Raw genomic sequence first — 22,823 nt, 5'->3', positions numbered from 1 at the left:
GCATTTTGCTGCCTCACTGTTGTTACCATTCTTTCATTAACGATTCTTTAGAGAATCGGGGGTTTACTGGTACTTTTCTAATGCAAGGTCGACTTTTAGTCATGATTTCCCAATTATGATCTACATCCATAAAAGCATTATTATCATTCTGTTCCATTGAAAATATTACTTAAATATTGACTTATGAGAAAACGTATACTGCTGTATTTAACAAAATATGTGACCATAACATAATAAATATGTAAATGTATTGAGAGCGACTGATCATCAGCTAAAGGTCTATTGATAGATCCCCATCTACATTTTGGACACCCCTGATCTAATGGAAGTGTTTGTGGGCTGTGCTGAACTTCATCTCCCACAAGATACATCTACATGACGCAGAGATCTATTAGATCACAATCTGCCTTTTGCCCTAAATTCACAGAGACTTATAAGGCGTTCAGGTAAATCATCAGTAACATGTCATATATGTATAGTTTACATTAGGGTCATAATGGGTTTTATCCGAACTTTTACAAGTACTCATTTACAAAAGTTGGAAAATTCCCTGTGTGAACATCCAAAATAACAATTTGAATCAAGTTCGCTTGATCCATGTGCCGTGCTGACAAGACAGGTGTCGTAAACTGATACGCCGCTGCCTACTTGCGCTTTATAAAAAGACTGTTTATTAATAGGCCCATAGGCTCCATTCCCCGAGATGGTGCAGTCTCCCTCCTTTTCGACACCCGGGCCCGCCCAGCGCACACCCCTTGCCTCGCAGAGGGCTGACAGACCAGCCCGGCCCTTCATCTTGCGGACGTGGAACCCAAAACAAATCCGCCCAGAATACAGTCCCAAGGACCAGCTATAGCCCCGCCCATCTCTTTTGCTATAGGCCACACCCTGTCACCCTTTCTGAAAGTCACTTTGTTATTGGCCACCCTTTCTAACACGCCACACCCCACTGCTTCCGACAACCTGGCTTCCCGCTGCCGACACTTGTTTTCCACTATGACCGTCCCACTGTTAGCTTGCTTTATTCTTATTGGTCCCTTACTGCGTCTTTCTTCTCCGTTTATCCACCCACTTTCTCGGCTTCTCTTTCTAAGGCCACCAAGGCTCCTATAGAACTCTCTGCGTCATTATTGGCAGCTTGCCCTTGAATCCCAATGGCTGCTTCCCTTGTCACTCAGCACTATCCGGCTTCTGATTTGCCCTTTCTCGCGTCAATCATGATATGGGCCAGGTTACATCGCTCCCGCCCCTGGCTGCACCGTTGCTGTGGGGAGGAGGAGGGGCCTCCATCTTTATTTCTTTGTTTCAAACCTTCTAAAGTCGATATTATCTATCTCGTTTTATGTGTGGCGAGATCCCGCTCTGGGCGGCCGGCCCCCGTTAATCACGGGGAGCAGTGTCAGCGACGCATAGGCTGCGGGGAGGAAGGCCTCGGGTGGCAGCGGCGGACGGAGGAGGAAGCAGGAGGCGGACACCGGGAGAATGAAGCGGCGGAATGCGGACTGCAGTAAACTCCGGCGGCCGTTGAAACGGAACCGAATCACGGAAGGCATTTACGGCAGGTGTGTGTCAAGCGTCCACCCGTGTATTCATACCCTGCAGTACTGTGAGCGGGTAGGCCGCAAGGAAATCCACGGGCTCTCCTGATGTCACTACTACAAGAGAACAAACTCCCCCACTGAATGCTCAAGAGTGCTACAGCAACACTTGTGTTCTATGACACAGGCAGTGTCCCGTGCCACACATTCATTCCTGCCTTTTCTCTTTCACTTCTTAAAGTGTCATCCCCGGGACAGCCCACACTTTCTGTCAGTTTGCGTGCACAGTGACACTTGACAGCTCCCACGTTAAATGCCGTTCATAGTGCAGTCATCTCAAATAAATGATGTTCCTTAAAGTTACTTGTAAGCAGTGGGCTCACTCATGTCACTAGGTGACTGTCAGCAAGTCCTTGAGGGGTCCATCTAGCACTAGAGTTGTTGAATGATTTCCAGAAAAGTTTATAAAGGCAGCATCATGTTTTGGAAATGTCAGGAGCAGTTACTCCTCCATAAAAAGTAATCCTGAAACAATTGTTACATTGAGCCGGTGCAGACTTGCCTAAACCTAGAAAATAAGGCTTCTAATATGAAAGTGGTGGCAGCTGAAAAGGAAACAGTTTGCACTAAAAAAGACACTGCCCTTGTTCTTTCTGCGCATGGGAGAGGATTGTCTGTGTGTTGTCAACTTGTAGTTTATCAATTATGTGGCCAAGAGGTGTAAAATCTGAATTCCTGTGGTTGTTTTCTATCCCTTCCATAGTGATGCCTCTAATCCTTGGGTTCGGAGGTGCAGTTCATCTGGAGATCTGCTTGTTGGCTTAAAATAAATGTACCTTGTTTGTAGTCTTCAGCATTAGAGCTTTTCAACTATGAGCACAGGTGGAATGCTTTAAGTTGTATTCCACCGCGGTTTGCGGTGTCCCCCAGCTGCAGGCTGTTATGTTATGAGGGAGGTAGCAGCTCATGATGCAGAGACTTCCCAATGGGCTGTTGATGTGTGTTTTTACCTTTTTTTGCTTTATATACAGGTATGGGACCTGTCATTCAGAATGCTCGGGACCTAGGGATTTCTGGATAACAGATCTTTCCATAATTTGGATCTTCATACCTTAAGACCACTAGAAAAGTAATTAAACATTAAATAAACCCAATAGGGGGATTTTGGTTCCAATTTTAATTGTATTGTGAATAAAGTACCCCCTCTTGTAAAAAATAAGGATATTATAAGTTACCGAGGAGTTTCATGACCACATAAAAACACGAGGCCGAAGGCCGAGTGTTTTTATACAGGTCATGGAACTCCGAGGTAACTTCTAATATCCTCATATTTTACAACTGCGTGTACTTTATTTATTATAATACACAAATTTCAGTGAGTCATGTGACCGAAATACTTGATAAAGGGCACTTGCCCGAAACATGTTGTGTCTAATAAAGAACACTTAGCAGCAAGCTCTGCTCTGATTGCTTTCTCTCAGTAATCTGACAATTTGGATGTGACCGAAATGACATCAGAACTCACCGTTTATAAGGATATCATTTACAGGATATTCATGGCTTTTGTGTATTATAAAAGTATTAATTATATCTTAGTTTGGACCAAGTACAAGCTACTGTTTTATTATTACAAAGAAAAAGGAAATCATGATTATTTTGATAAAATGGAGTCTATAATTCAGATCTGTCTGGATAACAGGTTTCCGGATAACTGATCCCATTCCTGTATATAAGGTATTTCCTTCTAGTATTTGTGGTTATAGCCTTGTATGGTACTCTATTGGTTTTGGTTTTTACTCAAAATCTAGTTTTAGAATCTGTAACTAATATCCAATACAATTTTCTGCATTTACCATGCTCACAATGTATGTTTTTGGCAGAGGCTTCATTCACATTAGCATTGTTGCATGATTAATTTCGTAGTTTGGAAACCAAATTCAGATCTGATTCAATAGTGCCCAATTTTCTTGTGATTTAATTACAGAAAAAAAAAATTGGTATTTTTTTCCTTTTTTTAACTGAACATTTTTTAATTTGGTGCCACCTTTCTAAACACAAGTAGTAGGTTTTTTTTTCAGAAAACACATGGCTTGCTAGACAATTTTCAACTTTTGTAGAGTTTTGCTGTCCACTATTAAAGCAACAGTAACGGCAACACTATTCCTTTAAATATAATTTACTGTTAACGGTTATATGTTTGCCTTAGGAACATGTAAGTTTACATAAATAAGCAAAGGGCAAAAAAGCATGTTTATACTACAGATAAGTTCTATAGAATACAATTGTTTCAGTTCTTAAACAGGAAGATAAACAGAGTTCAATGCCATTCATGACGCTGAACAGGCCTATAAAATGAAAACCTCTCTCATATAAAATAGATTTTTTTTTTTCTTGACAAAAGTTTCTGTAGGTGATAATTTTTTTTGCTGTTCCTGATACCTCCTGGGGGCCCAGGAGGTATAGGGCCCCATGAGGCCCTAATTCATATAAGATTTCAATAAATATTGTTAAAACAGATCAACCTGTAGACATTCGTGGGGCCCTGTAATATCTAGTTAAGTTAAGTATGTGAAGGAAACCCACTGAAGCACAGACAATACATATAAACTCTTTGTGGATAGTGGCTTGATGAGAATCAAATCTAAGACATCAATGCTTTGGAGCAGCAATGCTAACATCTGAGTCAATTAGGTACAATTCTAGGTCAGACTTGTGGTGGTTGTAAGTTGTTTTATCTGAATATCTTTTAGCCATTCGTGTGGACTGTTTACACTGTTGTAACGAGGGCCACAGTGTGGGCAACATTACAATTCAGTACAGGTATGGAACCGGTTATCCAGAATGCTCGGCAACTGGGGTTTTCCAGATAACTGATCTTTCTGTAATTTGGAACTTCATACTTCTAGTAGAAAATCCTTTAAACATTAAATAAACCCAATAGACTAGTTTTTCTTCCAAGGATTAATTATATCTTAGTTTGAATCGAGTACAAGATACTGTAGGAAATCATTTTAAAAAATTTGGATTATTCGGATAAAATCAAATCTAGAGATTTATGGATAACTGGTATCCGGATAATGGATCCCATACCTGTGCGTATATTTAATGAAGATGTAGCTGTTTGTTTTGTGTAGATGAGCAATATCACAAGAGCCGTTAATATCCTGTAAATTATATCCTTATAAACGTTGCTTAGTGAAGTCATCGGTTATAATTGGAAGTTAGTGATGCCATTTCTGTCACATGACTCTGAAGCTTGTGTATTATAATAGATAAAGTACCACCAGTTGCAAAATATGAGGATATTAGTCACCTCGGAGTTCCATGACCTGTATAAAAACACTCGGTCTTCAGCCTTGGGCTCAAAGGTTCTAAAGGTTCCATCGTATCCGTAACGTTGGAATGCACTGTGAGTAAAATAAAATACGTTTTATTTCAATAAATGATGCGTGGTTCCTTCTGCTGATACCATCACAGATGCTGGCTTTTGAACTGTACACTGATAAGCTAGATGGTCCTTCTCCTCATTAGCACTGTGGATGCAGTAACCATGATTTTCAAAAAGAATTTCACATTTTGATTGGCCACGTACCCTGGCCAGAACTTCTGTTAGCAGAAAACTGCACTGGCCAATGGTTCGTAATGGTACTCCTCAGGTGTGCAATAGAGAGAATAGTTGATTTTTTCTGACTATACCTCATCGCTGGCCCAGATAAACAGAAGAAAGAAGAAACAGAATAAGATCGGTCTTTGTCTTAAATTGTTTCATTATCTTGTGTACTGTAACTGCTGAAATCCCCAAAGTGTTTGCAATTTCAGTTTAATAAATGTTATTGTTAAATTGTTCTCAACCTCTCCGGGATCCACTCTCTCTTTAGCTCTCTTTTGCTATTCAAGCACATTCCCTGTTGCCATGGTTTAGCAGTAACTGTGCAGAAAGTTACTTTTTTACAAGTTGCAAGTTTATTATTATAAAATTGGTATTGCTGCTACTACTTTCTTTTGGCATTATTTTTTTATAGTCTGGCACCTGCCTAGTGGGATCTTTTTTCAAAAATGAAAAGTAAACAGATTCAGTGTTTCAAGCAATAAGCATCTGTCACTTTACAGCAACAGTCGATTCCTATGGAGGGCAATTTTCTAGCGTTTTGTACCCCTTTCTTGGAGCTTTAAAATATTTGTCATTGCTTGGTGTGCAATTAATTAATTAAAAGGCAGAGTGATTATATTCTGTTTTGCACTTAACTATTGAAGTATGGCACATGCAAGTCTTGAAGATGTGATCTATATAATGCTAGCATAGTGCTTATTCTAGTTTACGGTTAATATAGCTATCTGATAAGGTTACAGGTGTTTTTTTATTTTTTTGATTGAGACACATATACATACATCACTGTTAATTGACTTATATTTTTCCCTTGCAGTACTTTCTTGTATCTAAAGTTCTTGGTTGTTTGGGCGCTAGTATTACTGGCAGACTTCGTCCTGGAGTTCAGATTTGAATACCTGTGGCCATTCTGGCTGTTCATCAGGAGTGTATATGATTCATTCAGATACCAAGGACTGGTATGTATATAATATTAAAGCAAAAGTTGGGCTAGCTGAATGTCAATGTACAAAAACAGTAATGTTCAAAACTATTTTAAACTGATCATACATGGACCAATATTTTCAACTTGACACTTGTTGATCTATGTATAGGGTCAATGCTAATACTTATGTGACTGATATTTGGCCAGTTGATCGGGATATAAAATACCACTAAGCAGACCACATGGGATAGTGGAGAACCCTCCATATCTGTGGCTGATTTAACCGTGTATGTTAGGGAGGAGAAACCTTAACTGAAGCAAAATGAATGATTAAACTGTATAAATTCTGAAAGAACAAAACCTTTATTAGAGAGAAATTAAGTGCAGTTGTAATAAAACATTTTTTTTACATTTCAGTAATTGAATACCTTTGTTACAGTACATGAAATAATAATTTTAAATACCTTTAAATTAACTTTGTTAGGCAGTAATTTATGGTTTTTCATTTCTTTAACTATGTTTAGCAGCTTTCCAGTTAGTATTTGCAGATACTCTATTGCTATGGTCTTATTTACCCTAGCAACCATGTAGTGGTATGAATGAAAGGCTTGAATATAAATAGAGGGAATAGTAGAGGGACTGAATGGGAAGGTAAGGAGTAAAAAAGTAACAATAACATTATAACCTCACGGAGAACTGACTGTTGTCTGACCAATGTTCCCTCTAATTCCTTCTCAGCTGTGTGCACAAAAAAAATCCTAGCGGTGTCGGTGGGCAATTTTAAAAAGACAAAAACAAATACTGTTACCTCCAACCGGAGTACGGGCTCTATTAGCCTGCACCTTTGGTTGGGGAAAATATTTTCACTTAACAGGTGCCCTTTAAACTTTAGTTCTCCTTAAAAGTGAGGTTTGGTTTAGTTACTGATATCTTGTTTATTTTAACTGGTTTGTAAAATCTAACACTTTTTTTTTTTCTGTTTTGTTTCAGGCATTCTCAGTATTTTTCGTGTGTGTAGCATTTACTTCAGATATAATATGTCTTCTATTTATACCAGTACAGTGGCTGTTTTTTGCAGCCAGTACCTATGTTTGGGTACAGTATGTTTGGCACACAGGTAAGTAGCACAGTTTTAGTATGAAAAAAACCAAAACCTCTACTTCTTAAACTGCAAATGAAATGTATTTTGGGATGATCGTTAAATCTGACATTTTGAACACCAACTGGGCTCTTTCTCAAGGATAACCCTTGAGCACAGTTGGTGTTCGCAACATCTGATTTTTTTTCAATAAATCTTGATTTCTTTTTTCACAAGTATTCCTGTTGAGTGCAGTACTATGTTGCTTTATTTGCCTTCAGGCAAGTTGCTATACACATTTAGGTTGTGGCCTTTATTAGCATTTGCTTTAAAAAAACACATTCCCCAATCCGCTCTGGCATGTGTTGTCTACTGCAGAACACAGAGGTAAAATACATATGCACAGAAAGGTAAAAATAAATACAATGTTAAGACAAACATCTGTCTTGTTGCATTTAATTTTAAGAAAATGTATATGTTTCAACTTACATACAAATTTAACTTAAGAACCGCCTACTACAAAATCATGCAAATATTAAATAAACCCAATAGGCTGGTTTTGCTTCAAATAGGGATTAATCATATCTTCGTTTCGAACAAGCTAGTGTTTTATTATTAAAGAGAAAAAGGAAATCCTTTTTACAAATTTGGATATTGCACTATAATGATTTGCTGCACTGGAACCTGCGAATCTCTTGTTTCACTAAGGGCTCTTACTGAGGATCGTTTTTACTTGCGCTCCCCTGCGTTCTGCCGCAGGAGAGCGCAGGAATAGGCGCATTACATTTTTTCCAATGGGGCTGTACTCACACAGGCGCGTGTAGGCGCCAAACGCAGGTTGAGACGCAACATGCTGCATTTTTCCTGCATTCGGCGCCTGTTTGAGTACAGCCTCATTGGAAAAAATCTAATGCGTCTATTCCTGCGCTCCCCTGCGGCTGAACGCAGAAAAACGGAATGCAGGGGAGCGCAGGTAAAAACGCTAGTCAGTAAGAGCCCTAAAGCCTATCTCTATGTTTCATACAACAAGGAAGTGTATCCCATTTTATGTTCTGATTCCCTTGAGATAAACCTCAGAAACTTAGGTTAGGTTAATTAATAACTTGAAAGTTAATTTATGTGTAATAATACGAGTAATTCTTTAATAACTAGTTTTAAACCTTTTTTTTTTTTTACAGAAAGAGGGGTATGTTTGCCCACTGTCTCACTGTGGATACTGTTTGTATATATTGAAGCTGCAATTAGGTTTAAAGATCTGAAGAATTTTCATGTAGACCTATGTCGTCCTTTTGCTGCACACTGGTAGGAATCAAAAATCAAATGGCGCGAATTATTGATCTGTGGGTAAATTATTGCATCCATAGGTTTATGGAAACCAGATTTTTAAATGTAATTTGAAGACATTGTGCCTTAAAAAAAATAATGAAACCTAGGATTGTTTTGCTACCAATGTGGATACATGCTAGCTTAGTTACCATAGTTAGTTACAGTTTTATTACAGAATTGTTTTTTTAATTGAATTATTTGCTTAACATGCCCTTCATGGGAGATAGGCTTCCTTTAATTCAAAACTTTCAGACCCCAGATGTAATCCATACCAATAGATACAGCATGCACTCCCAGATCCCACAACTGGGCACAGTAAAAGAAAAGTAAACATTTATTGGGTACAAATAAAAAGCCTTGCACTATTTATGCAATGCTGCACTTAATCGTTATGTAGCAGAGCAAATTGGAAAGCATTAAAAAAAATAATTGTTTGCCTAATTGGGAGACTCTGGAGCATTCCTGTAATTCAGCTTTCTCAATGATTGGCTTTCAGGGAATACAGCACTGCGCAATATGTTGGCGCTGTAAAAATACACGTTAATAATAAAATAATAGCCATACCTGTACCAGTATTCAAAAATACATAAATGGCAGGGTCAACAAAAAGATTATTTAATGTCTTTGTGTTATATATTCTGTAACCGACTTGTTTTTTTCCTATCTAGTATTGGTTATCCTGTGGTCACGCTGGGCTTCGGTTTCAAAAGTTATGTTAGTTATAAAATGAGATTAAGAAAGCAGAAGGAGGTGCAGAAGGAAAATGAGTTTTATATGCAGCTTCTGCAACAGGCACTGCCACCAGAGCAACAGATGTTACAGAGGCAAGAAAGGGAAGCAGAAGAAGGTGGGTATAATCCATACAGTATCTACATTATGACGACATTCTATTTTTTTTTTTTTTATCGCTCCACTGCATTTGTTATATAGTTAAATGTATGTATGTATTTTGTCCAGCTAGCAGGTGATAATTATATTAAAATAATATGATGGTAAAATAAGATTGTCGCCCAAAAATATATTCGGTTGAAAAGCTACTTTAGTACTGACCCCTTTCCCCATGTAACCTTAGTCCTCTTCACAGGGGACCTACCCTATATCTTGACCCTCTCCCTGGTGCATGGCATATCAGGGGAATTGTTTTTCTGCTCCGTAATCCATTTATTTTTCTTGTTAAATCTGCAGCTGCAAAAGGCTTATCTGAAATGGATTCTTCAGTACTGTTACAGCACAATGGTGGACTTTCTTCAAATAAAAAAATACCCAGCACATTACCAGAGCTGGAATACAAAGAAAAGGGCAAAGACAAAGATGTAAAAAGACAGAATTTGGGTATTAATAATAATATCTTGCAGCCCACAGACTCTAAAGTGCAAGAAATTGAGTATATGGAGAACCATATCAACAGCAAACGATTAAATAATGATTTAGGGAGTACAGAGAACCTCTTAAAAGAGGATCCATGCACAGCTTCCTCTAAGAACTACAAGAATACAACGGGGACTGCAAATTCATCCCCTCGTAGCCACAGTGCATCTAATGGGAGCATTCCTTCCTCTTCATCATCTACCAAGAATGACAAGAAGAAATGCAGCAGTAAGAGTCCAAACACTCACAAAGACCCCACAGAGAACTGCATTCCCAACAATCAGCTCAGCAAGCCAGACATCTTAGTAAGGTAAGGGAGACCATGCAAAAAGCGTGGCCAACATGAAATGATTGCTTCCTTCTTAAATACAGATCCTTTAATCAAAAATGCATATACGGTAGTCTGTCAGCTTGATAAACCAAATGTCAACCTTCTGCTGTTTTGTGAAACCTTTTGATGCCCTTTTGACATTTGTTTGCAGCAAAGAATGCCTAAATGTGTTTGCTTATTGGATGACTTAGTAATATGTAGATTCTGCCATTAAATAACATCCCGCTGAAATCTGCTGGGCAGATATTGTTGCAGTGAGTGTGGTGTCCTGCTGCTGTGTTTATCTTTTGTTTTTTTCAAAATGCCTGTTGTCTGCAGTGGCCTGTGTCACAAGAGCAGTAACAGAAGAGACTTAGAAGGCCAATGTAGGAATTTTGAGTCATGTATTTGGAAGAAATAGTGAATAAAGTACCCCCTCTTGTAAAATATAAGCATATTATAAGTTACCGAGGAGTTTCATGACCATATAATCACACGAGGCCGAGGGCTGAGTGTTTTTATACAGGTCATGGAACTCCGAGGTAACTTCGAATATCCTCATATTTTGCAACTGGGGGTACATTATTTATTATAATACACAAGTTTCAGTGAGTCATGTGACAGAAATGACATCAGAACTCACTGTTTATAACTGATGACATCAGAACTCACCGTTTATAAGGATATAATTTACAAGATATTCATGGCTTTTGTGTATTATTAGGCAATATATCCTAGAAATGTTTTAAATGATTTCTCTAATAGGCCTCATCTCTTCAGCTTTGCTGTTTTCAGTTGATTTGTATGACTTAAATTATATGTATCCAATATCTTGCATAGTGAACTTTGCCTATTCAGAATGCATAATATCATGGTGATTGGAAGGTTTAGTTTGATATCTAAACTAAGAATGTTAAGTGCCAATTTGTCTTTTTTATTCTGTTCTTTAGTTTACAAACTGTTTCTCACGGAGTATATGTTGTCTTTGCACACCGTGGTATGTTCAAGGATTCTGCAGTTAATAAACTGAGAACTAAAGATATGTTTACTATCCACTTATCCACTGATAGCCAAATGTGTTATCCTTTTACTACAGGTATGAGATCTGTTATCCGGAAACCCATTATCCAGAAATCTCCAAATAAGGAGAGGCCGTATCCCATAGACTCCATTATATAGTGAATAAAGTACCTCCTCTTGTAAAATATAAGGATATTATAAGTTACCGAGATGTTTCATGACCATATAAAAACACGAGGCCGAAGGCCGAGTGTTTTTATACAGGTCATGAAACTCCGAGGTAACTTCTAATATCCTCATATTTTACAACTGGGGGTACTTTATTTATTATAATACACAAGTTTAGTGAGTCATGTGACAGAAATGACATCAGAACTCACCGTTTATAACTGATGACATCAGAACTCACCGTTTATAAGGATATAATTTACAAGATATTCATGGCTTTTTGTGTATTATAATCAAATAATGCAAATTTTTTAAAAACTATTTCCTTTTTCTCTGTAATAATAAAACAGTAGCTTGTGCTTGATCCAAACTAAGATATAATTAATCCTAATTGAAAGCAAAACCAGTTCTTGGTTTTATTTAATGTTTACATGATTTTTTTTTTCCCGTAAACTTAAGGTATGAAGATCCAAATTAAGGAAAGATCCCTTATCCAGAAAACCCTAGGTCCCGAGCATTCTGGATAACTGGTCCTATATATGTACAATAGTGGAGGCTAAAGTGTAAACCCATTTTAGCATCTGAGAATATTGAGAAGAAAGATAACAAAAGTTATGTAAAGTCGGTAACGTTACTGGCTATTTTTTCGTATTGCTGAATTCAGCAGATGCATGTGGTGTCTCTCCATTGTCTAGTACAGCAACCAACTAGGAGTTTTTAACCGTAGTAAAGCTAGATACAGGTAAACCATGGTCCTTGCATAAATGTATAGTTAAATACTAGGGTTCTGAATAATTGAAAAAAAAATAGAACCAGCCAGACCAGGGATAATTCAGTGCATCTGTCATCTTAAATATGTACTGTAGTACAAACCATCCCTGTTTTCTTTAAAGGGTTGGGCATTTTTAGCAGGTCATTCCGCTCAGGAAATTACTTTATTTCTTGTATATAGGAATGCTTGTGACCTTGTGTTATCTGTAATCTGGCTCATTATATAAAATCCATTTAGACATTCTATAAACCCAATAGATTATTTTTTTTTTTTTTTTTTTTTTCGCCACCAATAAGTTTTTTCGGTTTAGTTACCATTAAAGGAACAGTAACGTCAAAAAATAAAATTGTTTTAAAGTAATACAAATATGCAGTGTTGCCCTGCGCTGGTAAAACTGCTAGAGTTTGCTTCAGAAACACTAGTATTGTTTCTATAAATAAGCTGCTGTGTAGCCATGGGGCAGCCATTCAAAGGAGAAAAGGCTCAAGTTACACAGCAGATAGTAAAACATAATGATGTTATCTGTTATCCACTATTTATCCTGTGCCATATAGCCTTTTTTCAATTTCCGCCATTGCTATTCAGATCAGTTTTACCAGTGTAGAGCAACACTACATGATATTTTCATTACTTTAAAACACTTTAATTTTTTTGGTGTTACTGTTCCTTTAAGTACAAACATACTGTTTTATTATCATTGAGAAGAGGGGATTAATTAAAAAATTTTAGGTTTTTACAAAATATAGGTTCTGACAGCAGTTCTGTCAGCCATAAACGCCTGAGGTTTAACCTATCATTACAATATCTTATCTTATTATCACAAGGATTAAATCCATTGATTGCATCTTGGAATCCTGAACCCTTAACAAAATTAATGAACAGAGTTTACAAAGCAAATGAAACAACGTGTCATTTTAAAATGTGAGTTTATGGTAATTGGATACACATATTTAGAAATAGAAAACTGCCCATAACTGTCAGTTAAAGGGCACTTAAAAATGTCATCCCCCAACCAAAGGTGCGGGCTAATAGAGTCCGTATTCCGTTTGGGGATAACCGTTGTCTTTTTTTTTTTTTTTTTTAATGCCCCCCGCCAGCGCTAGGCTACCCGCACTGGGAGGGAGCTCCCGGTGCTGGAAGCCATGTCTGGTCACTCGCATGTGCATAATGAAAAGCTGCCCTGAATTGCTCATTATGCGCACACGCGAGACGTCGCATGCATGTTATGCACATGCGACTGACTGGACATGGCTGCTCGCACCAGAAGCTCCCTACCAGTGCGGGTAGTCTAGTGCTGGCGGGGGGCATTTTTTAAAGAAAAAAAAAATCTACCATTAATAGCCCGCACCTTTGGTTGGGGGAGATAACATTTTTGCCCAACAAGTGCCCTTTAAGTGCTGTTAAAATGAAAGAAAGAGGGAAAAAATTGAAATTGTCTAATAACGCATATTGCTTATAGTTGGTCCATTCGAGATGGCTATGTTCCCTCAACAGTATGTGTGAGCACACAAATGTTGAGGCCAGAACACAACAAATTGTGGTGCGCACAAAGAATTCAATTCTGACCTGAGCACAAGAAAAGATATTACATATTACATAAATTACTTGTACTCATACTTTGGTTTCCACACAAACCTAACAACAGCTTTTCTATAAATACTGTAGATAAAGTAGTAAAATACATACAGCGAAGCCACCGTTTTACATACCCACATTTTTCCATACATTATACCATTTTTGTGGTCCCACTAATATATTGCACATTTTCATGACTTGAAAATGTTTAAAATGTGCTAACGCAGGAATCCTTATTGGAAGCAAAACCAAGAATCCTTAATGGAAGCAAAACCAACCTTTTGGGTTTATTTAATGTTTACGTGATTTTCTAGTAGACTAAAAGTATGAAGATCCAAATTCCGGAAAGATCCGTAACCTGGGAAACCCCAGCTCCCGAGCGTTCTAGATAACCGGTCCCATACCCATGCCAGATTACAGTGCCAGTAACCTCACTTTGTGCTAATGTCTTGATAATATTTGAGGAGCCCCTATGATTAGTTTCTCCATTATCAGAGTACAGTGAGAATATGCAGTTCCATTGGTGCACAGAAGGTGGCGCATCAAGATCAGGAGATAGGGATTTGCTGTGAACACCTTTAAAGGCACATTACTGTTCTAGGGCCGCTGAATGCAGTTTAGTATATAAAACACAGCATACACTTTAATTCTCCTGTATTCAAAATAGGGGCACAAACCACGTTATTTATCTGGATATCTTGCCAATGATTTGCAAAAGTGTCTATGCAAATGTCCACTGCAAGAAAAATACTGTATAGGCGTGGGATCGATTATCCAGAATTCTTGGGATCTTTAGGGGGTTTCCATCACTTGGTTCACTATACTAGTGGTGTTTGCCAAGCACAACTAGTTAATAGTACAACATTTTCAGTTATAAATCCTTTTTTCTTTCTCAGTATATCTGTGGACTGTTCTATCCAAAGTCATCATGGAAGAAAAATCTAAAGTTATGACCTTCCGTTTCATTTATAAAACCTAAACTAAGATCATGTTAACCGCATGATCTTGGTCTTTGTTGGCAAAGGAAAGGAACAAATTAACGCAAAATAAAGTAAACAAAGATTAAAAAAAATAAAATAAAGAAACAGGGCAGATATACTGAGACAAAGAAAGTGGTGTTAGATTGAAAGAAAAGTGTGAGAGGCTACAGTGGCACCTAATAAAACTCTGATTATCTCCACTAGGACATAATCATTTAAATGAACTGGACGTAGCACTTGCCAGGCTAAGCAGAGTTGATGCTTAGAAAAAGAGCATTTAGTCAAGATTGTCCATAGCTGTAAACTCTGAACAGCTAGGCAGAATATAATGGAATTAATAACTGATGCATTTACGTGAGCTCAGATGCACGAAAAAACAACCATGTGAATTAGCCCTAAATGTATTGTGTTTCTACATGCAGTAAAGCTGTTTTTATGCAAATCGGATAATGCATATGCAATATAGGTATTTTAATGCACACTATACAATAGTGCAATATGGGATCTGAATATTTCTTGTCAAAAACCTGTTTCTAATTTCTGCAAATCTAAATAGATCTAAAACATTGTAACTATAGAGACCCCCTTTAGATCAGCTAGACAAGTGCTTGATTAGTCAGCCACTCTTAATTATGCTTTTTTTTTTCTGACACCACATGCCAAGTTCAATATGTTACTCACAAAATCAGCTGCAAGTGACCTTGGAACCCACGGGCACCTATAATTGTGACTGTTTAAATCACCTTACTGCTGGATTTAAATAGAATGTATATGGAAAGCTGTTTGAATAAATATTGCTAGCTTGATGGTCCCATAAACAAAACTTGTATTTGAGGGGTGGTTCACATTTAAATTATCTTTTTAATATGTCATAGCATGGCCAATTCTAAGCAACTTTTCAGTTGGTCTTTATTATTTATTTTATAGTGTTTTAATTATTTGCCTTCTTCTTCTGACTATTTCCAGCTTTCAAATGGGGGCCCTGACCCCATCTAAAAAACAGATGCTCTGTAAGGCTACACATTTATTGTTATTGCTACTTTATATTACTCGTCTTCCTATTTATATTCCAGTCTCTTATTCAAATCAGTGCATGTTTGCTAGAGTAATTTGGATCCTAGCAACTAGATTGCAAACTGGAGAGCTGCTGAATAAAAAGCTAAAGAACTCAAAAACCACAAATAATAAAAAATGAAAACCAATTGCACATTGTCTCAGAATCGTCTCTACATCATACTAAAAGTCAATTTTAAAGACAAACAACCCCTTTAAATATGGATATTAACAGATTCACAAATCCTTTACTTGTTAGGTAAAATGTTGTTTTTCAATTTTTAAATGTTAATTGCTACTGAATATCAATATCTGCATGCCTGGCTACATGTACCCTTTCCCATAATCTAACTGTCTGTAATTAAGGAGGATTAGAGACTGGATGAGACTGCTTCAACATTTCATTTGGACATCATGCCATTGAAAATTGCTATTTATAATAATTGTTATTTTGGGGTGTACATTCCCTTTCATTTTTAACAAAATATTAAAGCAAAGTCGATATTTATAGTGTGATTTTTTATTTATTTTTTTTTTTTTTCCCCTCCATTTCAAGCACTGTTTATTTGCTTTTCACTCAGGTGCTTGTAGAAATTTTAAAATTATTGCATATTCATTACAGAGACAAAAAATGCAGCTGGGACAATATCATCATTAAATATTGGTAGAAAATGGCCTTTACACCAGTCCTTGGTGCTATTTGCCTTACTTTGTCCCTGGGAGAGGCACAACTGCACAACTATTTGTGTGTTTTTAAAAAAAAAAAAGTAATCGCTGCACGTTTTTTTGGGTGGATTGTCCCACTGACCTCTCAAGATTAAGGTTTTATTCATTTATTTGTTACTGCATTGTCTCTTGTTTTCTAGGCTTGAACAAGATGTAAAGAAATTAAAAGCAGATCTGCAAGGGAGCAGACAGGTTGAACAAGATCTCCGAAGTCAGATTGGTTTACTAACAAGCACAGAGCGGGGGATTCGAACCGAAATAGGGCAACTGAGACAAGAAAATGAGCTGTTACAAAATAAGTACGTTTCCCTTACAATCGGTTTCCCATGATAAAATCATGCCCATGGCGGTATCATCCAATTGCAGTGACTTAATTTTTGTTGCATTTTGAACCAAGGTTGATTTTAAGGGACAGTATTGATCAGTCTGTCTTATTCATTCAGATTACACAGTGCTGTCCAAATGAAGCAGAAAGACAAGCAGACGATCAGTCAGCTGGAGAAGAAGTTGAAGGCTGAACAAGAAGCTCGAGCTTTTGTAGAAAAACAGCTTCTGGAAGAAAAGAAAAGAAAAAAATTAGAAGAAGCTACAGCAGCAAGAGCAGTTGCATTTGCAGCAGCCAACAGGTATGAATTGCACTAAACTGTATTTATTAATGTTTTTCTAAAGTAATCAGAACTACATTTTCTAGGGGCTGGGGTGATGCTGAAATTTGCATCTGAATAGATATACGGAAAGCATTTTAGGACGTCCTCAGGGGAGCATCACCTGCCTTTTCTCTCACCACACCTCTGTCCTGGGTCCTCCCTCCTCAGCCTTCTGCTATTCCTCCTCAGCTATCAGCCTGTTTTTGGAGCCGAGGTCTGAGGGAGGGCTGAGGATGGAGAGCTTTTTTTTTTTTTTTTTTACTGAGGACAGAGGAGGGAGGGCTGAGGAATGAGCCACAAGGGGGGAGATTGCAACTGCATATGTGGGCAGCACTGAGGTGTGTCTGCAGCTTCTTCGTTAGGGGAGCGCATGCAGGAGTGTGTGTACTCCCGATGATGTCCTAAAATGCATTGCATATAGATATACAATGATATGTCTGTTTGTAGATGACAATGTAATTATTATGTTCATTTAATGTCACCATCTGCTTGGTTAAATATAATGCTAAAGGATATATAAAGAATTACACCAATGTAACACAAGCAACCTGGTTCATATTGACTGTATTGGGGAGTATTTAACTGTAACTCAGGCAGGTCTGTAGCCCTGTTTCCCCTAAAATGGTTGATAAAACACCACTTGTACCATTTCCCTAACAGGGGGATTGCTGACTGCTTCTAAGATAAAAGACAAAGGGACAGATCCATAGAAAAATGAAAGCATCGATCTATACATGTGTTTTTTTTTTTTGTTTTTTTTTTTTCTTTTGTTTGTATAGTTATGTATTTGGCTCACCATTTCATGCATATTATTAGTACAGGTTTAGGACCTGTTATCCAGAATGCTCTGGACCTGGGGTTTTTCAGAAAAGGGATCTTTCCATAATTTGGATCTTCATTCTTTGTCTACTAAAAAAGAACATAGACATTAAATAAACCCAATAGGATTGTTTTTCCTCCAATAAGGATTAGTTATAAACAGTTAAACATATCAGTTCATAGATAAATAATCAGTTTATTGTTTTAAAGTACACATTTGTCTTTCTGCATTAAAAAAAAGTTACATAGCTTTGCATAGAGCAGTGCAGAGTATACGTAAAGGGACTGTATAAATTAATGTCTTGTCACTCAATTGCAAAGACTCTGCCTATTAATTGTAAAGTACATTTTTACACTCTAAGGCTCATCTTTATTTTGAATTTAGTAATAACTTATCCTTTCTCTGTTATTTTTTTTTTTTTTATTCTTTTCTTTTTATATTAACAGAGGTGAATGTACAGAAACATTAAAGAATCGAATAAGAGATTTGGAGAGTGAATGTAAAAAGTTGTCTATTGACATGAAATTAAAAGAAGACCAGATAAGAGAGTTCGAGATAAAAGTACAGGTAATGTATGCATTTTATTTTTCTTGGAACCTATTCTACAGCATGGGATAGGCTAACACTAGCAAATGTATCTGCATTTTGAAGCTGTTAAGAGTAGTGACAGCAACGATATTAAGAGTGGTGACCGCAACGATATTAAGAGTAGGGACAGCAACAATATTTTTGGCTTGGTTTCCAGTCACTAGACAGGTCATCTGATATGGCACTCTTTCATCATGGCACAGTAAAGCCAGTTTTAACCCAACAGTATAAATATGCACAATACATTTGAACACAATGGGAGGTGGCAGGGGGTAATGTTAGGTGTCTGAAATATCTGATGGGCAAAATATTTGAGACGTAAACCCTTACAGGGGTGGTTCTCCTTTAAGTTATATTTTAGTATGTTATAGGATGGCTAATTCTAACCAGTTTTTCAATTGGTCTTCATTATTTTTTATAGTTTTTGAATGATTTGCCTTTTCCTTCTGACTCTTTCCAGCTTTCAAATGGGGGTCACTGACCCCATCTAAAAACAAAAGCTCTGTAAGGCTACAAATGTATTGTTATTGCCACTTTTTATTACTCTACTTTCTATTCAGTTCTCTCCTATTCATATTCCAGTCACTTATTCAAATCAGTGCATGGTTAGTAGGGTAATTTGGACCCTAGCAACCAAATAGCTGTAATTGCAAACTGGAGAGCTACTGAATACAAATCTAAATAACTCAAAAACTACAAATTAAAAAAAAAAAAAAAAAAAATTAAACACAATTGCAAATTGTCCCAGAATATCACTCTACTTCATACTCACTTTGCATTATATATTTGTTTTACTGTTTTTCCAAGATCTAAGTATAAAGTTGAATGTTCCTGTCTCTAGTGTTTGAGTCTATCAGCTCAGTAATTCAGGTGCAGATTCTAAACTGTTACAATTTTGCAACATTTAGTTGATACATTTCTCAGCAGCATCTCTGGAGTATTGGCAACTATTGTATTCAATTCAATCAACAGCTGCCTGTAATGAAACCCAGAGATTCTGAGCAGCAGGAACATAGATAAGAAATGTATCAACTAAATGTATCAATTTAGATCGGTTTAAAGGGTCGGCAACCCCCTCTCCCAGAGCTGCTTTAGAAGGTGAAAATGACACACTACATTTCTATATTAGAAAACAGTTGACACATGGAAAATAGAATGTAGTTGGAAAAAAGTCATTATTTCTGGTGATCTATCTGAAAAAAACAAACCGTTTTTTGAAGGTGAACAACCCTTTAATATTTAATGATCATCCTGTCAATAAATTACAGCAAAAGAATACCATCCATTGTGAAGGCAAGTCTGTGCCATGTGAAACACTTGCTAGTTGCATTTATGTTGCATCTTAATTAACTCTTAAAGGTATAAATGGAATAAGCCATCACAACATCACCTGACAGGGCATTCCACAAACCTCACCACGAATAACTAGTTTTATTGTTTCAAGTAAAAATTCTGTTCCACAGGTCCAAAGTGAGGGAGGCCTTTTGTTTTTTGTTGTTTTCTATGTGTATACAGAGCCCCTGCTATATTTTCTATAATGTCCACTAATGCACTCTGATAGTTGCAGTTGCCTCATGTCATGAAGATATAAAAAATGTTGCTACTAAAATATTCAAAGGAGAACCACATAAATGTGTGTGTTTAGAGGAGGAGCACTCCTTGTGGGAAAAGTGCCCAGGTGCATGTAAAATATAAACACAAGATTTAAAAATGACATGCTGCACTCCCATGCCCAAGTGTTGCTGGCTGTATATTTTGGCATATGCTGTACATTTTGTCTTTGAGATCTTTTTTTTTTTTTTTTTTTTTTTTTTTTCTTCAAATCGACGATCGTGTGCTGGTGATGCTTGCTTTAACTGTTTTGTTTTTTTCTCCCCTTTTTGTGCATTTTTATTCTGACCCTATTTGGTAATGTGTATTTCAGGAGCTACGAAAGTACAAAGAAAACGAAAAGGAAACAGAAGTTTTAATGTCTGCACTTTCGGCCATGCAGGATAAAACACAGCACTTAGAAAACAGCCTCAGTGCAGAAACCAGAATCAAATTAGATCTGTTCTCTGCACTTGGTGATGCAAAAAGGCAGCTTGAAATTGCCCAAGGTAAGAGGAGTTTTGAACATTCTCACTTTGGATCCCTTTACTGGTAATATTTATTTATTAGTTGTAGTTCTGGAAACTCTTGGTTCTCTGTATAAATGCATAAAAAATAATGCAGCAAATCAGTAACAGTGATGTTCATAAACCCCTTCTTCTGTTTATTTGTTACAAACTAGGCAAGATATTGTTTATTTTTTGCGTAGAGAGAGAGAGAGAGAGAGAGAGGATATTTTACAGAAAATGTGCATTCAAGTAATTGACAAGCTCCGCAGCTGCATATGGATGATTTGGCGGTTGATCAATACTAGTACAGATATGCACTTTGTGCCATAGTCCTAAGGGCTCTTACACACGGCAGTTTTTCCTGCGCTCCCCTGCGTTGCACTTTCTTCCGTTCAGCCGCAGGGGAGCACAGGAGTAGACGCACTCCATTATTGTGAAGAGGGCTGTAGTCACACAGACGCATGTAAGCGCCAAACCCAGGTGGGACACAGCATGTTGCATTTCACCTGCGTTCAGCACATACATGCGACCGTGTGTGAGAGCCCTAAGGGCAGTCACACACTTCAGCTTTTTGTCTCTAGCACAATTGACTAGCATAACTAGCACTCCAAATTGCTTCCTATTCCTAGTAGTTTAGGCATTTGTTATTTGGAAAAGCAACAGTTTTCCTAGAGTGACAATTGCTTGACCCGTGAGTGCACTTGCTGGTCCATTTAAATCAATAGAGAGTGATTACAAACATTGTGTTTGTGGATTTATTTCCAAAAAAATGAAATAGATCGTTCAATTCTATTAACAGGGATTCTTTGTGGATAAGTTCTCTGTAACTATATTACAGATCATCCATAATTCACAGGTTCTGTTGCTATACCTGAATGCAAATGCATTTGAACTTTGACATCTTTTGGATTGTGTTGTCTTCATACTGTTATACCCTAAACTTCATAATGTCATACTACAATATCCACTCTGCTTGTCTGTTTAAATGTGTGAGTACACTCAAATACATTTACGTTGTTTGTTTTTGTTACAGGACAAATTCTACAGAAAGATCAAGAAATCAAAGACCTCAAACAGAAGATTGCAGAAGTTATGGCAGTGATGCCCAGCATTGCATACACTGCAGGGACAAGTACCCTAAGCCCAGTCTCGCCACATTACTCTTCCAAGTTTGTGGAGACTAGTTCATCAGGGCTGGACCCCAATGCATCAGTTTACCAGCCACTCAAGAAGTGAACACTAGCTGCCACCAACTCACCAATTTTGCCCAACTCAAGTCAACATGCGAAACAGTTGCCATTAAAGATTAAATTGTATTGTACGAGAACTGTGTTTGTTGTGACTTGCACAAAGAAAGCTGGTAACAAAAGGATGCCAGAAAGGAAAAGCTAAATTTTGCCTTTTGTTTTCCCTTATTTGAAAAACCTCACAGAATTTTCAAAATTCATTTACCTGGCCAAAATGCAGAAGGGTTTCACTTTTATTTAACATTTTTACCCCATATTTTCTATCTGTAATTCTAGTCTCCCTAAAGAACATAAGGTTCACATGCAGATCTGATCTTCTCTCAAAATTGGCAATTTTTTTGAGACTTAATGATTTGAAGATCAAGGCTTGAAAAAATGTTTTATGATCATTGCAATTGCAACTTCTTTGCCCCTCTGCATGTTGCATACCTTGTGTTCATTTGAAAGTACAGAGATGAAAAACACATGCTGTGCAAACATATCCAATTAAATCCTGCTTCGTTTTGAGAATCTGTATGATTCTTTGGATCAGTATTGAAGTTCTATCTTACGTAACGGCACAAACTGTCCGAAAAGCCACTGACTTGAATTAAGAAACACTGGTGCTTTCAGACTTTTCTCATTCAAGTTAATGGCATGTGGCAAAGTGGGGTCAAGTTTTTTTTTTTTTGTTTTTTTTCAGCTGGCTAAAAGCTTTTCCGTATCACTTCTTTGACAGTGCTACAAAAAAAATGGTCATTACCGAAAGCACATAAAACATCTTTTATCCAAATGAAAAAGTAATCTTTTCTCCCGGCAGCCCTTTATAGAACTAAAATTGGCTCTTTAAAAAGATGTGTTTCATCTCTTTAAAAATCTATTTCTGGGAGATGCTTAACATAAAGGTTATTGCTGTAAAATAAAATGTAGTACTGCTCCGGTTTTTCCTATGTGGCATCCAAACAGCACTGCACCTTTTCTCTTCGACACAGCAGAT

The 22,823-nt window shown here is 37.2% G+C and overlaps 1 protein-coding gene across 1 annotated transcript; it reads left to right on the top strand.

The window, feature by feature from the left end:
• The first annotated feature begins 1,235 nt into the window (after window positions 1-1,235).
• maco1.L (macoilin 1 L homeolog) lies at window positions 1,236-21,921 on the top strand. The gene is made up of 11 exons (XM_018246777.2): window positions 1,236-1,562; window positions 5,963-6,104; window positions 7,061-7,187; window positions 8,327-8,450; window positions 9,143-9,321; window positions 9,660-10,152; window positions 16,587-16,745; window positions 16,890-17,072; window positions 18,360-18,480; window positions 20,426-20,600; window positions 21,634-21,921. Exons 1-11 carry the CDS (start codon window positions 1,483-1,485, stop codon window positions 21,834-21,836), a joined length of 1,986 nt encoding a protein of 661 aa, XP_018102266.1. The 5' UTR covers window positions 1,236-1,482; the 3' UTR covers window positions 21,837-21,921.
• Window positions 21,922-22,823: the final 902 nt, after the last annotated feature.

This window comes from Xenopus laevis, chromosome 2L, assembly GCF_017654675.1.
Source record: "Xenopus laevis strain J_2021 chromosome 2L, Xenopus_laevis_v10.1, whole genome shotgun sequence".
Taxonomy (NCBI): Eukaryota; Metazoa; Chordata; class Amphibia; order Anura; family Pipidae; genus Xenopus; species Xenopus laevis.
Note: the sequence above shows the minus strand (reverse complement) of the source record. Positions and strands in the feature narration are given on the sequence as shown.